The sequence below is a fragment of the Ixodes scapularis genome, unplaced genomic scaffold (assembly GCF_016920785.2).
Source record: "Ixodes scapularis isolate PalLabHiFi unplaced genomic scaffold, ASM1692078v2 PGA_scaffold1__304_contigs__length_218370807, whole genome shotgun sequence".
Classification (NCBI taxonomy): domain Eukaryota; kingdom Metazoa; phylum Arthropoda; class Arachnida; order Ixodida; family Ixodidae; genus Ixodes; species Ixodes scapularis.
Window position 1 is genome coordinate 110317445 of NW_024609846.1, and position 17099 is coordinate 110334543.

The 17099-nt window shown below is 40.6% G+C and overlaps 1 protein-coding gene across 1 annotated transcript; it reads right to left on the reverse strand.

The window, feature by feature from the left end:
* Positions 1–7139: 7139 nt before the first annotated feature.
* LOC120846911 (neprilysin-1-like) lies at positions 7140–16831 on the reverse strand. The gene is made up of 4 exons (XM_040218828.1): positions 16702–16831; positions 16475–16522; positions 7330–7491; positions 7140–7147 (listed from the first exon to the last, which is right to left on the reverse strand). Exons 1-4 carry the CDS (start codon positions 16829–16831, stop codon positions 7140–7142), a joined length of 348 nt encoding a protein of 115 aa, XP_040074762.1.
* Positions 16832–17099: the final 268 nt, after the last annotated feature.

The following is a 17099-nucleotide window of genomic DNA, read 5'->3' on the forward strand; positions in this document are numbered from 1 at the left end:
GTCTACATCGTAGATTGTCTCACCACAATGGTGCCCGTTGGTGTGATCTTATTCTGATATCGCTACATCTTGCTTTTTCATCTTGGCACACTTCTAGACGACCTTCTACACGTTGCACTCCTTGTCGACATGTCGCTGGTGTTAGAGGCAAATCTGAAGTCGCTGTTTGCTCACTCCTTGGTGCACATATTTCATGTTCAACATCAGGTATCTGAAGGAGGCGCCATGAAACCCTGGAGTTTCTTTAGAGGTACCTCAACATTCTGTATTCAAGTGTCGTTTTGTGTGTTATAGTTTCCTACAAAACCAAATTGCACTTTGTTCGTAATATACCCTATAACTGTTCACTACAATTAAAGTTACTATGAAACATTGGCCACGAGAGGTGACTCGGCCAACGCAGCCTGAAAATTCCTCGCATAATTTTCTTCATGGGTCATTTTGGACATTGACAAATTTTCTTGTGAATAATGAGTGTTATGCACATGTGTTCTACTTTTCTTACAGGTACTTCAGTTAGGTAAACCCCAGCAAAGGCAGCAAGACAGTCTCATGGGGTCACACCAAGGATAACTGCATTCCTGCTCGAGTCCCGAGTCTTGTCACCAAACTTCACTGAACATAGTGGTACATTCCCTTTTCTTAACTTTTTCTTCTGAAATGTGTTTTTTTATTGTTGCTTTTTTCTATTGAAAAAAGGGTAGTACAACGTTTAAACACCCATTTTTTTTTCTTTTTGTAAAATATGTAGTACATCGTTTAAACACCCAAGCGTTCATAAATGGTCTCTGTACCAGACAATAGGGTGTCTTATACTCTGTTTCATATTTAGCGTGCAACGCTGTCAAAGGTACTAAAGTGGTGCACATGAAAAAATAGAAAAAGTGTTACTCCGCGCGTTTCGTGGACGAGTGGTAGAAGGCGCTGCTCTGGTGATATCGACGTCTCGGTGGCCGTGGTTCGAACCCATTTTAAGCGCAAAGTTTTTTTTTTTTTTTTTTTTTTTTTTAGGCATACTTTTTGTGCAAGATTGTGCGCATTGACGAAGTGCATATTTCAGTTCCTCCTGCTTGATTTTTATTTATAAGTCGCCGAGAGGCCAAATTTCTACCATCTGGTCTGCCGCTTTGCAAGTGTTATTTGCCTCCAGCACCGAGTTATATTTTTCTTTCGTGCAGCGTGGAATGAGGAATCGCCCTGATAGCGGCCTTGTCCCAAAATTTATAATAAGACGTTAATCGACAATAGTTGTGGCCTGTACAGTTTAATTTGAAATAGCTGTCAAGGGTAGAAATCTCCCTCTCGGAGCACCTGCGATGCACCTTCAGGCGAATGGCGTTCTGTGTGAACTCGTCATGCTTGACGGTCCCCGTGCTCGAAACTTACACGTTGCGAGGTCTTTGCTTCGGGGACGCCACCTTGCCAGATAGGCACTGCGAATTGCACTTCACGACAGTACAAGGCACACTCCAGTGTCGTTACTGGCCGTCTCCAGGACTTCACGACCGAATTCTCCGGGAATGTGTTCTTATACTCCCGTACACATTGGCGATCATCTGCTTGCACTCTTTCAAGATTTTCGCACAACGAATCTTCGAAAACATCCGAGCAGGAGAGGTACTTCAGCTTGCTGCGTAAGACGCCATCTTCTCAAAACCAGCCAGTGCCACACAACCCGAAAACCCACAGCGGCTGCCACACGGATGAACACGAAAACAATTTAAGGTGGTTTACGTTATCTTTTCCTTTTTCTTGAAAAACATTTGTGCTCCGTTGAAATCATAACGCCACTATCAGTTACTAGCCCCGAAAAGGCACATTTTTCGACTTTTTAAAATTTGTTTGCAGGAGACGCACTATCTTATGGGGCGAACGTAGGCACGGTCAGCAATGCAAACCGGTGCGCTAGCTTTGACTGCGTTGCACTCTATGTATGAAACAGAGTATAGGATCGCTTCAGACGGGGCAACCTTTCCAGCAATTTTGCGGCTGCTGGTGGGTTCTTCCCTAGTTTTCCCTAGATCGACATAAATTGCTGATATCGGGTCCGGCTCGAAGCGGACGAGAAACTCTTGACTATTCGGAGATGTTTGAAGCGGCAGCAGCCAATCAGAAATGCAATATTTTCACGTGACACCCCTGTGGTCGTGATGATGAGAACTGAGGACTTAGTTCTGGTTTGAAATGGATCATTTTTGAAAATAAACTGTTTCAAAAAGATGAGTTAGTATTCTCAGCGCAATTTAAAGATATAAAAACATGTTTTTAGGATATAACTGTGCGTCTAAATACTGTAAGAAAAATAAAATTTCATGATGATGACGGCAAGTCGTAGCAATTCGGTTGCTGCATGGGAACGCGGGCGGCCCGTGTTGCTGGTGTTGCGACATGAAGTTGCTGGGCGAAATTGTTCCGTCTGAAGCGGGCTTTAGGGAACTGAATTCAAGGGCCGTGGAGCTCTGGGTGCAAGCCGACCTGGAACCATTTTTTTTTCTTTTTTGTTTTTTTTAGTATTTAAATAGATATATATATATACATATATACTTTTTTAAGTTTTAACATATAGATGCATAATTTACACACTAATTCATTTTCAGAAGCGCTTTTATTCACACTCTGTGGCTTTCTAGTGCTTGCAATAGCTTCTCGGTGAGCTAATGCCAGCTCTGCAAAGGGAGAGGGATCTTCCCACGCTTTGCAGGCTGTAAAGCTGTGGCTTGCACAGCTCTAGTGTGTCACACCTCGCTCACTGGCTCCATCGAGAAGCATAGGTACTGCATGAGTCGCGCCACACCGTAAGCCCATATACGGTCGGGTGACAAACCTGGGACCATTTGTCACTGCACTCAGCTATGGTATGGTGGCATGGTCGGGGCATGAAGCAGGAATACAGCTTGGAAACGCTGATCTTCATGACATTTTAAACACATTTTTCATTACTTTTGTGTCGAGTTGTCAGCATTCTAAAGGTGAGAAAGCAAGCAGCAGCGACAGCAAGAAAAGAAAAATTTAAATCCGCTTTCATCAAGAATCAATCACGAGCACTAGAAAGGCATGGAGTGTAATTAAAACGCTTCTAAAGGTGAATTAGCATATAAATTAAGTACTTGTGCCTCAAAAATACAAAAAAACAATGGAAATATAGCTATAAGGATAACAATATACACCAGGAGGACTTAAACCAAAACTACAGTCTGTAAGTTTGAAATTTGACACCTTAAACCACTTGGCCACCACCCAATTTTATTTCCAGGTCGTTCAACGAGGTATATGAATTTTGTTTGCAGCTGTCGGCTGCAAGAGAGATTGCCTTATTTTCATTTACTTTACTATTCGCACCAATTATGACAAGTGATAAAAATAGAACCTCATTTGGTTGGCCGAGGCAATGTGCTTGCATCAAGGCAAACTAGCCTGTCTTGCTGGGTTCATATTTTCTTTCATCACCTGTTTAGGATTCTGTTGTCGCTCATCAAAAGAAGAAAAAGAAACTGACTAATTCTGACTTATTCTGGTGTGCAGGTACCCTTGGCAGTAAACTCTGCTAAATGGGGCAAAATATAGATACTTTTTTTAGCAAATATGCATCGTTTTAGCAAAATGAGCTACACTATTTGAATAACATGAAACAGAACGAGCCTCTCCACTTGGGTCTTTTTTCATCTCTCGCAGACACTATTTCCTGCTTTTTGTGGTTTGTTTCAGACTTTTGTATTCTGTCCGGCCAAAGCATCTGTGTTACACTAAGACCGGGTTCTTTAGGATATCTACAGGTATTCTTCGCAGCAAATGGCTTCCAATCAGGAACACGAGTTTGTTCTCGGCCACCGAGAGCAAGTATTTTCAAGGTGAGCTATTGCCCGCCTATATGAGTTTTGTATTTCATTCCTCTTGAATACCATAACCTATGTGTAGTGGTCTTGCATTAGTATTTTGTTTTCTCTCTTTTGCAAAAACACCCAAGTTTGACTAAGACCGAGTTCTTTCTTATACATGCAAGTATTGGTGGCAAGCACCAGCCAATCAAGGCCAGAAGTTTGCTCTTTGCCGCGCATGGCAAGTGTTTTCAAGGTGAGTGATTGATGCCTATCTGAGTTGTGCATTTCATTCCTCACAGACCCTCTATTTTCTGTCTGTATAGTGGTCTTGTTTCAGGCTTTTGTGTCTCTGTCCGGCCAAAGCATCTGTGTTAGACTAATCTTTAGGATATGTGCAGCAATTCTTGGCAGCAAGTGGCTGCCAACCAGGAACACGAGTTTGTTGTCGGCCACCATAAGCAAGTATTTTCAAGGCGAGCTATTGCCCGCCTATATGAGTTTCAGCATTCATCAAGGAGCGCAAAATCAAAGCCCGGTGGTTGGCCATTGCAAAAATGTTGACTCGGAAGCGCATAGGGAGGAAGCTTTATAAAAGTCTCCACCTGCTTCTACAAGACAAACCAAAACTAAGAATGTGGTTTCCATTTGAAAAAAAAAAAAAAAAAAACATTGTCAGCCCGAATTAACTCGGGGGCGGCACGGAGCAAACAAGCCACGGTACGAGTATGCTTGGTTCAGGCGTTTGTAAAGGTGGTAGATGACTCGGTGTTTTCTAAAAAGAATATTTTTTTTTCTGAAAGTGTGGTGGTCGAACATTCAGGGATAGGCATTGAGTCGGGATGTTAAGGTAAAACTTTCATCCACATGCCGGGATTCATGTGCCTTGTCCCCCTAGCGAGGGGGACAAGGCCTTTAAAATTTTGGGTTCGCAAAAGGGGTGCGTCATCATTGACGTCTCATTTTACATCATGCGTCTCAATTTAAAACGCACTATAAATGACATGCCTGAGATTCGTTTGGGTGTACTTCCTCTCAGCAAGTATATGGGTCTGTCTCAAAAAGGTATAATCTGATGTTGACCGCTCCTCAGGTCTCCACCGACGATTCATCAGGACGAGACCCAACCGGGACACTAGGGAGGAACGGTTTAAGCAAGGGAGGCTACATATACGACAGCTTCTTGCGAACAAGCACCGAAAATAGATAGATGGTGGGTGTTTCATTTGCTATGCCTTTTGGCGTGCACATTATGTTTGTTATGTTTCAAGATTCTTGCAGAGTTCGGTTTCAACTATTGTAAAATACCGAGCATGCGCCCAAGTCGCAGAAGCGCGTACCCTCTGATTCGGAACGATCCGCAAATAAGCAAAGGGCATACCAGACACCCATCCACCTGTTTTGAGCCGTGCTCAAAATATTGAAAGAGCACATCAAGCGCCAGGTGCTGTGGCGTCTTTGCCACAATAGCGCCAGTCGCAGAGCTGACAGATCCGTGACTGGCGCAGGCCATGGCATGGCCTTTGGGAACCAGGGAATCGAGATTAAAGAAGTAGCGCAGAAATTGGATGCGAGTGGTGAAGGTGAGCAGAGTCAACAGAAAACAAGGACGAAGGGAGTTCCGTCGCATGAGGCATCTGTGTCCCGTGCATGTAATTTTGAGTGTGCTGCAGGTGGCTACCCCAAAAAATTGTTACTTGGACGTAACTAATCGCAAATCTCTCTTGCAGTTTCCATGGCCCACAAGCCAGCCGGCGCCAGTTCGTTCTCGTTCAAAGGTGAGGATTCTAGATTTTCTAGATTGCTCTGAAGCAGCAATACTGAAGCCAGACAAGCGGTACGGCATATTTAATTGACAGAACGACTGGGGACGCTTTCACTGAAGCTAAATTGAACGACATACTTGTTCTAAACAAGGGATTATGACGATCGACTTCATGGTTACACTTTTATTTTGATAGTACAAGATGAAACCTCTTCCCCTTCCCCGAGCAGGGGGATAAAGGACTAAAGATAGGTGTCGTTTGCGCATCGACACCTTCGGGAGAATATTTTCGTGTTTTTTTTTCAGTTTCAATTGAACTATTTGTAGAAAGTCATTACTTCGTGGTGTATTTTTGTCGTATTTTGCGCGCTTTTTCCATAACTTCTAAGAGTCTGCGATCTCATGAGGCAAATTTTTGTATTCCCTGATGACTCCTTAACATAAAATATATCGGTTCGATGTAGATATATTTACTGAATTAAATACTCTGTAATAAATTTCAGTAAGAAATACTCAAACTGGCTTTCACGCTGCGGAATTCTCGGTGTACGTAGTCACATTATCACGCACGGTTAAGTTTGATTTATGCGCGGAATATTTTTTTTCGCTGCTTAAGGTCACGCAACTACACAAACAAACTATATTAATATAAGAGAGATATGCAGTGCAGGGTAAATTGGAGACACAAGATAATACTTCAATTTTAAGGCATTGTGGTAGATATTAAAAGCTTGATTGTGTTCGACAAGGAGAGTCGTTGGGGTTTCAAAAGCGTCTTGTTCTCGCCTACTGAAATATTTCACGAGCTTCTCGCTTAGATCGTTATTAATGCATCTTGGTTTGACACGCCAAAAAAAATAAAAAACGGAGGTTACTCTTCAAGTTTGCTCTCCTAATAAAAGTGCGGAAATTTCTGATTCTGAAGAGCCTGGATTTTGTTCTCGGAGATTTCGAGGAAGTGGTGAAGCTAATACCTACATAGTGGCGCAGAAGTAAATAAATAAAACAAACGAAGAACCCAGGAAGCATCAAAGCTGCACTGGCGGTTTGAAAGGCACCTAAAATGCTGTATTCTGAACGGAAAAGCTTGGCATACTAGGTGCTTGGTACGTCCACCGCAGTACTAAATATGATATGGGTGTAATGACGAACGTGCTAGTGGAGTTCCGAAAAAAGAACGCACATAAGATTGCTTTACATATAAAAATAAACACAATTATAAATGCTATGAAACTCATAGTTCATTGGCTTGCCCTTAAGGGGAACTAAAGTGTGTTTCGCGATTGGCTTTTCATATCACAAAGTCAACCAACGCGCCCAGTAAGCATCGAAGAAAAACAAATCACACTTATTTGCCACCTTTTTTCAGGACATGTCCTTTGCTCTTATATCAATCCTGAAAGAAGAGACGTGCTGAGGTGTTTGGTCGCGTTATGAAGAAAAAAAAAGACAATTAATGATTGCAACTCTGAGTTTCCTAGGATTCTTAAAGCGTGTGGAATGAGGTTGCGCCATGAAACACAATTTCGAAATTCTCTGTGCCCTCCTGTATGCGTTGTCTAGTATTCTTTAGAGACACGAGATATAAAACAAACATAATATGAAAGGCTTAGCGCCCATAAAATTGGCACCGGCCGCAGCAAAGTTTTGGCAGAATATTTCGCTTTTTCTATGCCGCTAATCAAGCGGTACAGTCATTTTTTAAGACAAGATAAATTTTTTTAGTTGACAGCCTTAATGAAAACATACTTTTTAGGTCCATCTGAACTTTAGTATAAAGAATATGCCGATGTCCGAATTTGGTCCAGTGGCCAGGTATTTCGTGTGTTTTTTTCCAGTTTCCACAGGCGTATTCATAGAAGTCACTACAAGGATCCACGGTCTGGTTCATGCTGTCCAACATTATTTTAGCTGCAAAAAAATCAACAATAGGATTGTACCAATTATATAAACTGCGGTAATAAAAGGAACACAAAACTCCTTTATGAGGTGCACTTGGTCTGCACCCTGATCTATCGCAGAACAACAAGTATTATGCTACATAATTACGTCACTAACGAGAGAAACACAGCACGAGGTAATCAATTAAGATAACCAAAAGGTAACAACCGGAACAGAATATACTTTTTACGTATTCAATTCTTAACGATTCCTTGCGAACTGTGATTGACTTCGGAGGGCGGGGCGAGAAAGAGGGTGGGGGGGAGAAAACAAATCACTTCATTTGAGAAAAAAAAAAGTGTAAACAATATAGAGGAATAAGAGAAAAATATCGCTCTTCTCCCCACACCTCCACCGTCACCACCCTTCCCTTTCACCTTCTCCCGAACCCAGCGCCTCTGATTTTCACCAATTCCAACCCCACGTGCGATCCTGACATAATCCAGAAATACCTTGAGCTCAACACCCACTTTTTATTTATTTCATTTTTATTTATTCATTTCACAATACTGCCAGCCCCTTCAAGGACCGAGGCAGGAGGGTGTAATACAAACACGGAAATCAAATACTACACTGCTTTCAAATATCAACATTCAGAGCAATCTCCAGGATCCGCACCACAAAAATATACACCTCAAGCACCGCTTTCAATATCAACCTTTGGGAACCTCACCCCAAAAATATGCCACTCACAGATACACCCACAAGAAGGGTCACACTTACAGGTCAAACAATAGGCTTATGGCATTCTCGAATTCAGAAAGGGATTCCAGTGCAACGACACTAGCAGGAAGTTTATTCCACAACTCTACCGCCTGAACAAAAAATGACTGTTTAAAAATATTTATACGGGCATCAATAGCGGTTAAAACTTTCTGGTGGTGCAGGCGATCTAGCCGGTAGCTTTTCGGCTTACATGTTTGGATTTATCAATTCTAATAATGTTGTATATTTGAAAAAACAATTTCAGGCGCTGGAACATTCTTCGGTTTTTTAGTGGCTGCAAACCAGCCTGTCGTTTCAGCGTCGTAACAGATGTAGTACTCCCAAAGTCAGAAAAGACTGAGCGCAGTGCCAGTGACTGTTAGTTTTCAAGCTCCCTTGGAAGTGTGACCTGCCAGGGATCCCAGACTTCGGATGCGTACTCTAGGGTCGGTCTTACTAGAGCTTTATACGCAAGTCTTAACCGAAGGAGGTGTCCTAAACAGCCTTCTTCGCAGATACCGAAGTTTTTTTATTGCCTTGTTTTTTTTTTATATAGTCCACATGTTTGTTCCATTTAGGTCACTCGTGATAATCACGCCCAAGTACTTGTAGCTATCAACTTTGGAAAGTTTAACTGCATCAAGCTCATAATCAAAACACAATGCATTCTTTTTGGTTGTAATATGCATGTATTTAGTTTTTCCGGTATTGATTTTCATGTTATTTTCGCTGCACCATGCCGAAATATCGGATAAGGTGTTATTCAGTTTAATCTGGTCATCCATGGAGGTTATAGGAGTGTATATTATGCAGTCATCAGCAAACATTCTTATTTTTACTGGCCCGTTACTGTTAATAGTAAACAAGCTGTTAACGTATATCAGAAAAAACAATAGCCCGAACACAGAACCTTGTGGAACCCCTGAATATACACTTAACAAGTCGGTAGGAGTGCCACCGATATCTACAAACTGCTGCCGATTTGTAAGCTATGCTCTTATCCATTTTATTAATAATGAAGGAATACCGAGGACAATTAGTACATTAATTAACTTGTGATGAGGTACGCGGTCAAGCGCTTTTGATAGATCGATGAAAATGGCGTCCACTTGTAAAGGATCATATGATGAAATATGAGTTTAGAAAGCCAAATTAACATATATACATATAACATATATGATGAAAATATGAGTTGACAAAGCGAAATTAACAGTAAACAAGGCAGTAGTAACTCCAGTAGTGTAATATGCCAACTCAGAAAAGAAACAAACAGAATAAATGATATAAAACTATTGTTTTACAAGATGGCAGAATGAACTGTACTCAATAGGTACGGCAGGTGGGGTTTCACCTTTCACTTGTGTAAACATTCAAACATCACGGCCTTAATTTCTTTATTTAGTCAGGGGCAATGTTCAACCGACAGACAGGCGGGCAGCAAGCATGATAAAGGCCTAATTATCTGACAGAGCAAAACATAATTTTGTTGCTTCCTCGCATATATAGAATAAGATATTATTATACGATACGATAATAAGATATAAGATATCGGCTAATAAGTTATATATATATATATATATAACTTATTAGCCGATATCTTATATATATATATATATATATATATATAACGGGCATGGTGGCGGGAGGCCGAAGGCGTGGGTATAAAACTGAGAAGAAAAAAACCCTTAGTGAAAACAGCAACAACGGACGATTTAATCTTCGACATTTCGGCCGGAGTCCGGCCTTCGTCAGGAAAACGAAGGCCGGACTCCGGCCGAAACGTCGAAGATTAAATCGTCCGTTGTTGCTGTTTTCACTAAGGGTTTTTTTCTTCTCAGTTATATATATATATATATATATATATATATATATATATATATATATATATATATATATATATATATATATATATAGATATGTATATATATATATATATACAGGGTGTTTCAGAAAACTCAGGACAAATCGCTCCTGCGAAAACTACTCACGGCAACGAAAAAAGGCTTGTGTCGTTTTGGTCCTGGGCCAGGGGCTCATTTAGGAAAATTATTAAAGTCCGACATGCTTAAGTTATTAATTATTTTTGCGTAATTAACTTTTTTAATATTGTGTTTCAGGGCATGGTTTCAATTAGAAAATGGCTCAGCATCGTCGAAAAACACTAAATCAACAAATTGCAGAACGTTAAAAGGCGCGCGAAGCATTTTACGGCTTTCTGAAAAACCGCACAAATTTGACGGGTTTTTAAGTTTCGGTTTGTTATCGGAGCGCATCTGGGCCCAGGCGGTACCGCGCCCCGTGGACAGATAGTGCAACCAACCTCTGCTGTGCTGTCATCGCGCGACGCAGCAGAGGCTGGTTGCACTATCTCTCCACGGGGCGCGGTGCCGCCGGGGCCCAGATGCGCTCCGATAGCAAACCGAAACGTAAAAACCAGTCAAATTTAGCCGAAGCTCCTGACGAAGCCGAGCCTCTCGGCGAAACTGTCGAATTACATGCAATAAACTCCTAGCATAGCAACTCCGCAGGTACGGATCTCTGACTTGTTATATATATATATATATATATATATGTATATGTATATATATATATATATATATATATATATATATATATATATATATATATATATATATATATATATATATATATATATATATACATGACCACTATATAAATATAAATATATAGTGGTCATGGTGGCATAGGAGCCAAGAGGCCGAAGGCGTATATATAACGAAGTGAAAAACTCACGGTGAGATGGTGAGAGACGAAAAACAGCGGAAGTTTAATCGACACTTTCGCCGTGAGACTCGGCTTCGTCAGGAAATGACTTGCAAGTTATCTCCTGACGAAGCCGAGTCTCTGGGCGAAACTGTTGATTAAACTTCCGCTGTTTGTTGTCTCTCACCACGAGTTTTTCACTTCGGTATATATGATATATGATATATATATATATATTATATATATATATATATATATATATATATATATATATATATATATATATATAAACGAATAAATGAATATAAACGAATATATATAAACGAATAAACGAATATCCTGGCTCCGCCAATTTTTGGCTTTCGGCGGGTTCCTGAAAAACTCGGATTCTTTAATTCATTGGATTAAGTACGGTTCATTCATCTGCACATATTCGTTTATATCCCCCTCGGAGACCACGTACGATGACGTGAAGTGCCCGTGTTGTATATATATATATATCTATCTATATATATATATAATTAATGGAATAGTTCGCAGTTAAACGTAATCTGCAAGTTTTCACCTTTTTATCATAGCATTCACGAACCATTTTGTGCAGTATATTGACTTTTGCTTTTGTCTTATACGTCCCATTTTAGTACTGTGAACAGTATCGTGTTAAATATTTCAAGTCTTTTTTTACACCTTCCTTTCAACGGTACTTTATAAAGCGTAAAACGCACCCAGTCTTCCCCTGGATGCGATATAGGAGGCCGACCACATTGTAAAAAAATAAATATAAAAGATCCCACTAGATCAGAAAATTATTTCGCTCCCCTCATTGGCGACCTCTTATTGTATAGAAAAAGACCAAAGCCCCCGGATTAGAATAATAAACATATTTATTGTGCACTCAATCCCCAAACATTAACCTTCGTCAGCAATGGTTAGGAAGTTGAATTCTCAAACTTCCGAACTTATACATGCCCGTGGGAGTAGCTCTTTAGCTTCGTTTTGCAACGACGAACAAGCGCTACCGTTCTGAATGCTCATGTTATGTAAGAAAATATAAGCGAAAACTACGTAATTTGTAGAAAAATATGTGTTTTTTTTTAGAATAAATTGACCCAACGCCACTGTATTGCTACAGACCTTGATTCTGCTCCTCTTTTTGTGGTTTGGCAATGACACATTCACGGTGTGGTGGATTTTCGCCGGGAGGCTTATCTTCTTTTCTAAGCAGTCATTCGATGCTTATGTCTGGTGCATAATTTCTTTCAGTCTGTTTTTCACAAGCATTATAGTTATCATATAACCATATTTCGCGTATATTGAGCCACGGCACTACTACTTACAACAACCGGAGCGTTAGCATGAGGTGAACGAAGAGATTCTCTCTAATCTAAAAGGGGTACTGCGGCGATTTTTTTAATTACCCCAACTAGCTATAATGTCGGAATCACCTGCCTTTGGTATCGCGAAATTCAGAATAGTTATTGCGAAATCGGTCAGTGAAAATGATGTGAAAACTAACAATCAAATATACCCGCGCTTTTTAATGTCATGACGTCAGGGAAAGGCAGGCTTGCAGGTCGAGAGGGCAGCGTAAATATGGACTATGCCGAGCATTCGTTTCCTGCTGCAGCGTGGGTGCTGTAGCGAGCTTCCAAAGCATTCATTGGACACCATGAAACAGCCTGTATCCAGTTTCGAAAAAAAGTCTACAGTCCGAAGACTGAATTTCTGCCTTCCACCTACGTCCCTTTTTTCTTGCTTCCAGTAGAGATTTTCACTTTGAAAAACACGGTCAGGGCCAAAATTGTGGTATCCATAACTTCGCAAAAAAAATTTTTTGGCCCAATATTCGGGTTACTATTTTATCGACCTTTGCTGATATGCTTAGGAAAACTTAAGGCAAATCTAGGACTACGAAGAAAATGCCTAAGTACCCCTTTAGCAGAGGCACCAATGTTAAAGTGTAGGCTTGTTATGATAGCGCGGTCTCTTCAGGGGTGCTTGCTCATTATTTGTAACATAAAGAGCAAGGGACCACGCAATTCTGATTTTATTGATTACCTAAATAAAATTTAGAAGGCATCAGCAAACAGCGTAATGAATACCTATATGACTTTCGGAATGTGTGGTATTTCTAATCTATTCAAGGAACGCGTTTTTTTTTTTGTTAGTAATTAATTATTAAAAAATTCGTATAGTAATTAAACTCTTTAAATTAAAATATTATTAACGTCAGGGAATATTTTTATTCAAAGCTTACACTTGTATGTGTCAGACAACATTACTATTGTATGATATTAACATATTTATTCACTTATGCATAAAGAAAGAAAAAAGTGTTCAATTACACGTTCCAAGTTATTCAAGTACCTAAAGTAGGGTATAAAAGAGAATCACCTAGGTGCAATGGTTGATTAGAAATTTATTTATACCCGGCGACAACGAAGTTAATTAAGTAAATACATTAAAATAAAAAAAAAGTTATCCACATGTCTTCTTTCCTCGTCAACGAGTTTTAGTAGAGTTTTCTGTGGGTAATCAGAATCAAATCTTTGAGACGCGTGTAGCAAAAGAGGAGTCTCATACAAAACATAAGAATACAGCTTATACTGGTTAGAGACCGCGTGTGCCTCCCCCTTTTTCTGCGTCGTTTTTTACTTTTAAGCAAGAGTAACTTCCTGAGCACTGTGTCAGGGGATGGTAGCTCTCGGCACCAGGTTGTCGACTGTCAGTTTTAATTAAAAAAAACAACCTATCATTGAAAGTACACCGCGAGCATCAATCGTACATCCTTAGAGCATTCTTTAAAAAAAAATCTGATGCCAAGCTTATGGTGCGCGACATTATCCTACTTAGATGAGGGTGAAGGGGTGGAGTAGTTTTTTAATAGATGATTTCTGAAACTAGTAAAAGAGATGACAGATTTCTAAAATATTTGGGACATTAAATGTCGGAGCATTTCTGGCTTGTGTAGTTCAGAAAGATTAGGTAGGTTCTCATATAATTTAAACCATGCAAAGTTACGTCGTTTCATCGTTTATTTAGTTTGATTCAGTAACGATTACTAAAAACTTTGGTCTGGCATTCATTTTGGAGAAATTTGTGTATCTAGCCGTCATTTTATATATAGCGAGCCCCTTCTGCCAATGGGCGAAACCGAAAATATTTGTAGTTCGGAGCCTTCTGTTTTTTCGCACCGAAAAAAGAGAACGGGCAGATAATTAAGTCTTAACATCATTTAACAGTTTCTTCATTTGATCGTATCTTTTCCAGAAATGACTTACTTGCATTGCAATTTAAGCGACCACAGTATAACACGCTGTTATCTTACAGGTTGAAAGTAGCAGGCTAAAAGACCATTCTAGAAAGCCTCCCCCCCCTTCCTTTCCACTCTAGAGAGCGGATGTTGAAGAGGAGGAAGCCACAAATGATGGCGAGCAGAAAACATTTCAGGGAGTGGCTTGTCCTGCTATTCTAAATTTGCACCAGGCTATAGAGTACAAATACCTAGTTGGCAAGAGCGAAGCCCTCCAAATTGAACATACGCACTGGGAGCGGGTCTGCGGTAGCCCTATATACAAAAGTCACGTCAAACAACAAAAAACTTCATTATTTATACGCCTGTTTGCATTTTACTTGAAAGTTTAGTAAACTACACCCGCCTTACTGTGCTTAAATTATCAATGAATTGTGCACCATGCGTTTTTTGTTGTTTTTTGTTTGTTACCATAATCAAACAACGCATGCATGCGTTTCAAACGGAAAATTTTGTAGCGAAGTAAAAGGTCACAACGAGTACTTAGACCCATTCTTGCTTAACCATCTGCAGCTATGAGTTCTATGTGTTTTCTGCACTGAGACTTAGGTCCAATGTGTAACATATAGTTGGATGGCTACCTTAGCTTTTCTAAAATACTTCGAGTTTAACTGAAGTGATTTCAGATATATTCATTTGGATTCAATAACCCTTATGGGCAAAAGAAAAAAAACCCAAAAAACGGGAGTTTGACTTGTGGTTAGCGGGGCTTTTTAATCCTAGCCTCAAAGCATATACGAGCTTAAGTTGTTCCAGCTGCTCCAGCTTCTTGTTTCCGTTCATGCTAATGTAGTCATGACTACTAAATTATTGAAGCGTGAATGAAGAAGAAAATATTAAGTCTACAAAGACGTGATAGTCGCGTCGTCGGCACTGCGCTAGCGCCGAACGCTAACCGCGTTTTGCACTTTGCGGGCGCTATTCGAGCGTACGTTATTTATTTTTTTTTGAAAGTTCGTGTGCACGCAAAGAGTATGCACGCTACACTAAAGGCGAATTCGTGATAAGCGAGAAGTTGGCTAAAGCCTAGACAAGCACAGTTAGAAAATAACGGCTCCCAGGACTGCGGTGGTGGCCGCTTTGGTGGTCGTCTTCAACGCGACGTCGGCCGTATCCTCTCGACTCTAATTTTCAGTACAGGACGACATTGTACAACTACGGGAGTTGCACGTCATGGACACGACTCGACGGGGGCATGCGGCGAGAGTGCGCTGCGCCATCAGCAAGAAAACACCTAGAATGGGAGTGTTCCAAGTACTTCGAAGCCCGGCAACATGCTCATAAAGAAATACCGCGAGACCAGTGGCCTTCTAGCTTCGAAGAGCGGATTTTTCCACCGAACGCGATGCCCAGAACGGTGCACCTCCTGTGGCGACAACTGTACCTCTACATCAAGGTCACCGGAGATCTGGAGGCCTTACTATCACACGTTTAACCTTAGTTGCTGATGCCTTAAAACGTACGCAGCCTTAACATGGTAAAAAAGAAACAAAAACAAAAACATTTAGGACAGGACAAAAAACACGTTATGAACGGTTTGGAAGACCCAGCAAGGTGCGCAACGATCGCTGGCCATTTGCAGCTCGAACGTTCATCGATAAACGTAAGGTGTTCGAACGTGCTGAATGTTGGAGAAAGTTGCCGAAACGACGCAAGCGGACACGAGCTGTCGACCGCCCGAGTCGCATTCTCATACTTGAGCAAATCTAAAGTGTTGGTCAGGACCAAAAAAACATTTTTTTCTCAAGTTACATTATTTGGTGTGTGAAATAAAAAGTGTTACTGTGTCTTAAAGGCGGTGCAAGCACACGGTGTTTGGGTGCTTTGGTCGCGTCGGGGAAGAGCTATTCTCAAACTGTCTTGCGTGGTGTACCTTAACGCAAGCGCTAAATTTAGCGCTAACGTGAGCCTAAACTGCGCGCGTCATTCTAAATAACTTTCAAATAGGACGCATGTTGATATATTACGGACGCCCTATCAATCAGAAAATTGTTCACACACAAACGCTAAGTACTTTTACGAGTGCTTCAAGTAGGTGACTTCATCACTACTTTGTTTAAAGCACCCAACGTGATCTGCTGCTCCAATAAATTGTCAGTTACGTAGTTGTACTGTTGAAAATTTGGCGAGTTGGTCATGCATTAAGGAACTAGAAACAGTTCGAAGACGGACGAAGGACGATAAGTGCCAGTGGCATCTAAGCATTCTCACCTCTTTCTTTGCAGGCTTCTGTTTCACACACATTTTTGGGGGGCAAATCTGGTACAACTTGAAAGGAAATGGAATTATTCATGTTGATATAAGATATGAATGATTTTGTTACTAATATCTTTAATTATTTAGTTTTACTCATAACATGTTTGAGGTTGACAGGCATGAATTAGTTTACATTATACGATACATAAGGCTTCAAAGGATACTCTGACTATATTACTCACCCAATACTGATTTTGCAGCGCTGAGTTCAGCTAACAGCAAAATCAAGTAGAATCCCCCGATTGCCACCAGCTGCCGATCATGAGGAAGCATGTACTTCTGCCTCGATGACCAAGGTGTACTCCTTTTCATGCTTTCTGAAGATCACAAAATATGTTTGTTAATCGCATATGAAAAAGAGCTGTTTTCACCGTGAATAAGTTTTTATTTAATTACTCTTTGAAAGTATTACCATGTAAATGGTGCTCTTATCGTAGTGCTCCTACATTATCGTGGTGCTCTTACATTTGTATAGTGTTGTATAACACTTTCCGAACACTGATAAAGCCGTTATAGTCCTCATTTCTCGTGGGTGGCACTAAAACACTCGCCGGACACAATAGGGAATGTCAATTTTAAG

Bases quoted from the DNA above. Each gene is read 5' to 3' on its own strand.
- LOC120846911 (XM_040218828.1), bottom strand. From the start codon at position 16,831: ATGAAAAGGAGTACACCTTGGTCATCGAGGCAGAAGTACATGCTTCCT. The intron at 16,523-16,701 runs GTGAGTAATATA...AAGTTGTACCAG, and splicing joins CGCTGCAAAATCAGTATTGG to ATTTGCCCCCCAAAAATGTG. The intron at 7,492-16,474 runs GTGAGAATGCTT...ATTTTTTTGCAG, and splicing joins AGAAGCCTGCAAAGAAAGAG to CTAAAATAATGTTGGACAGC.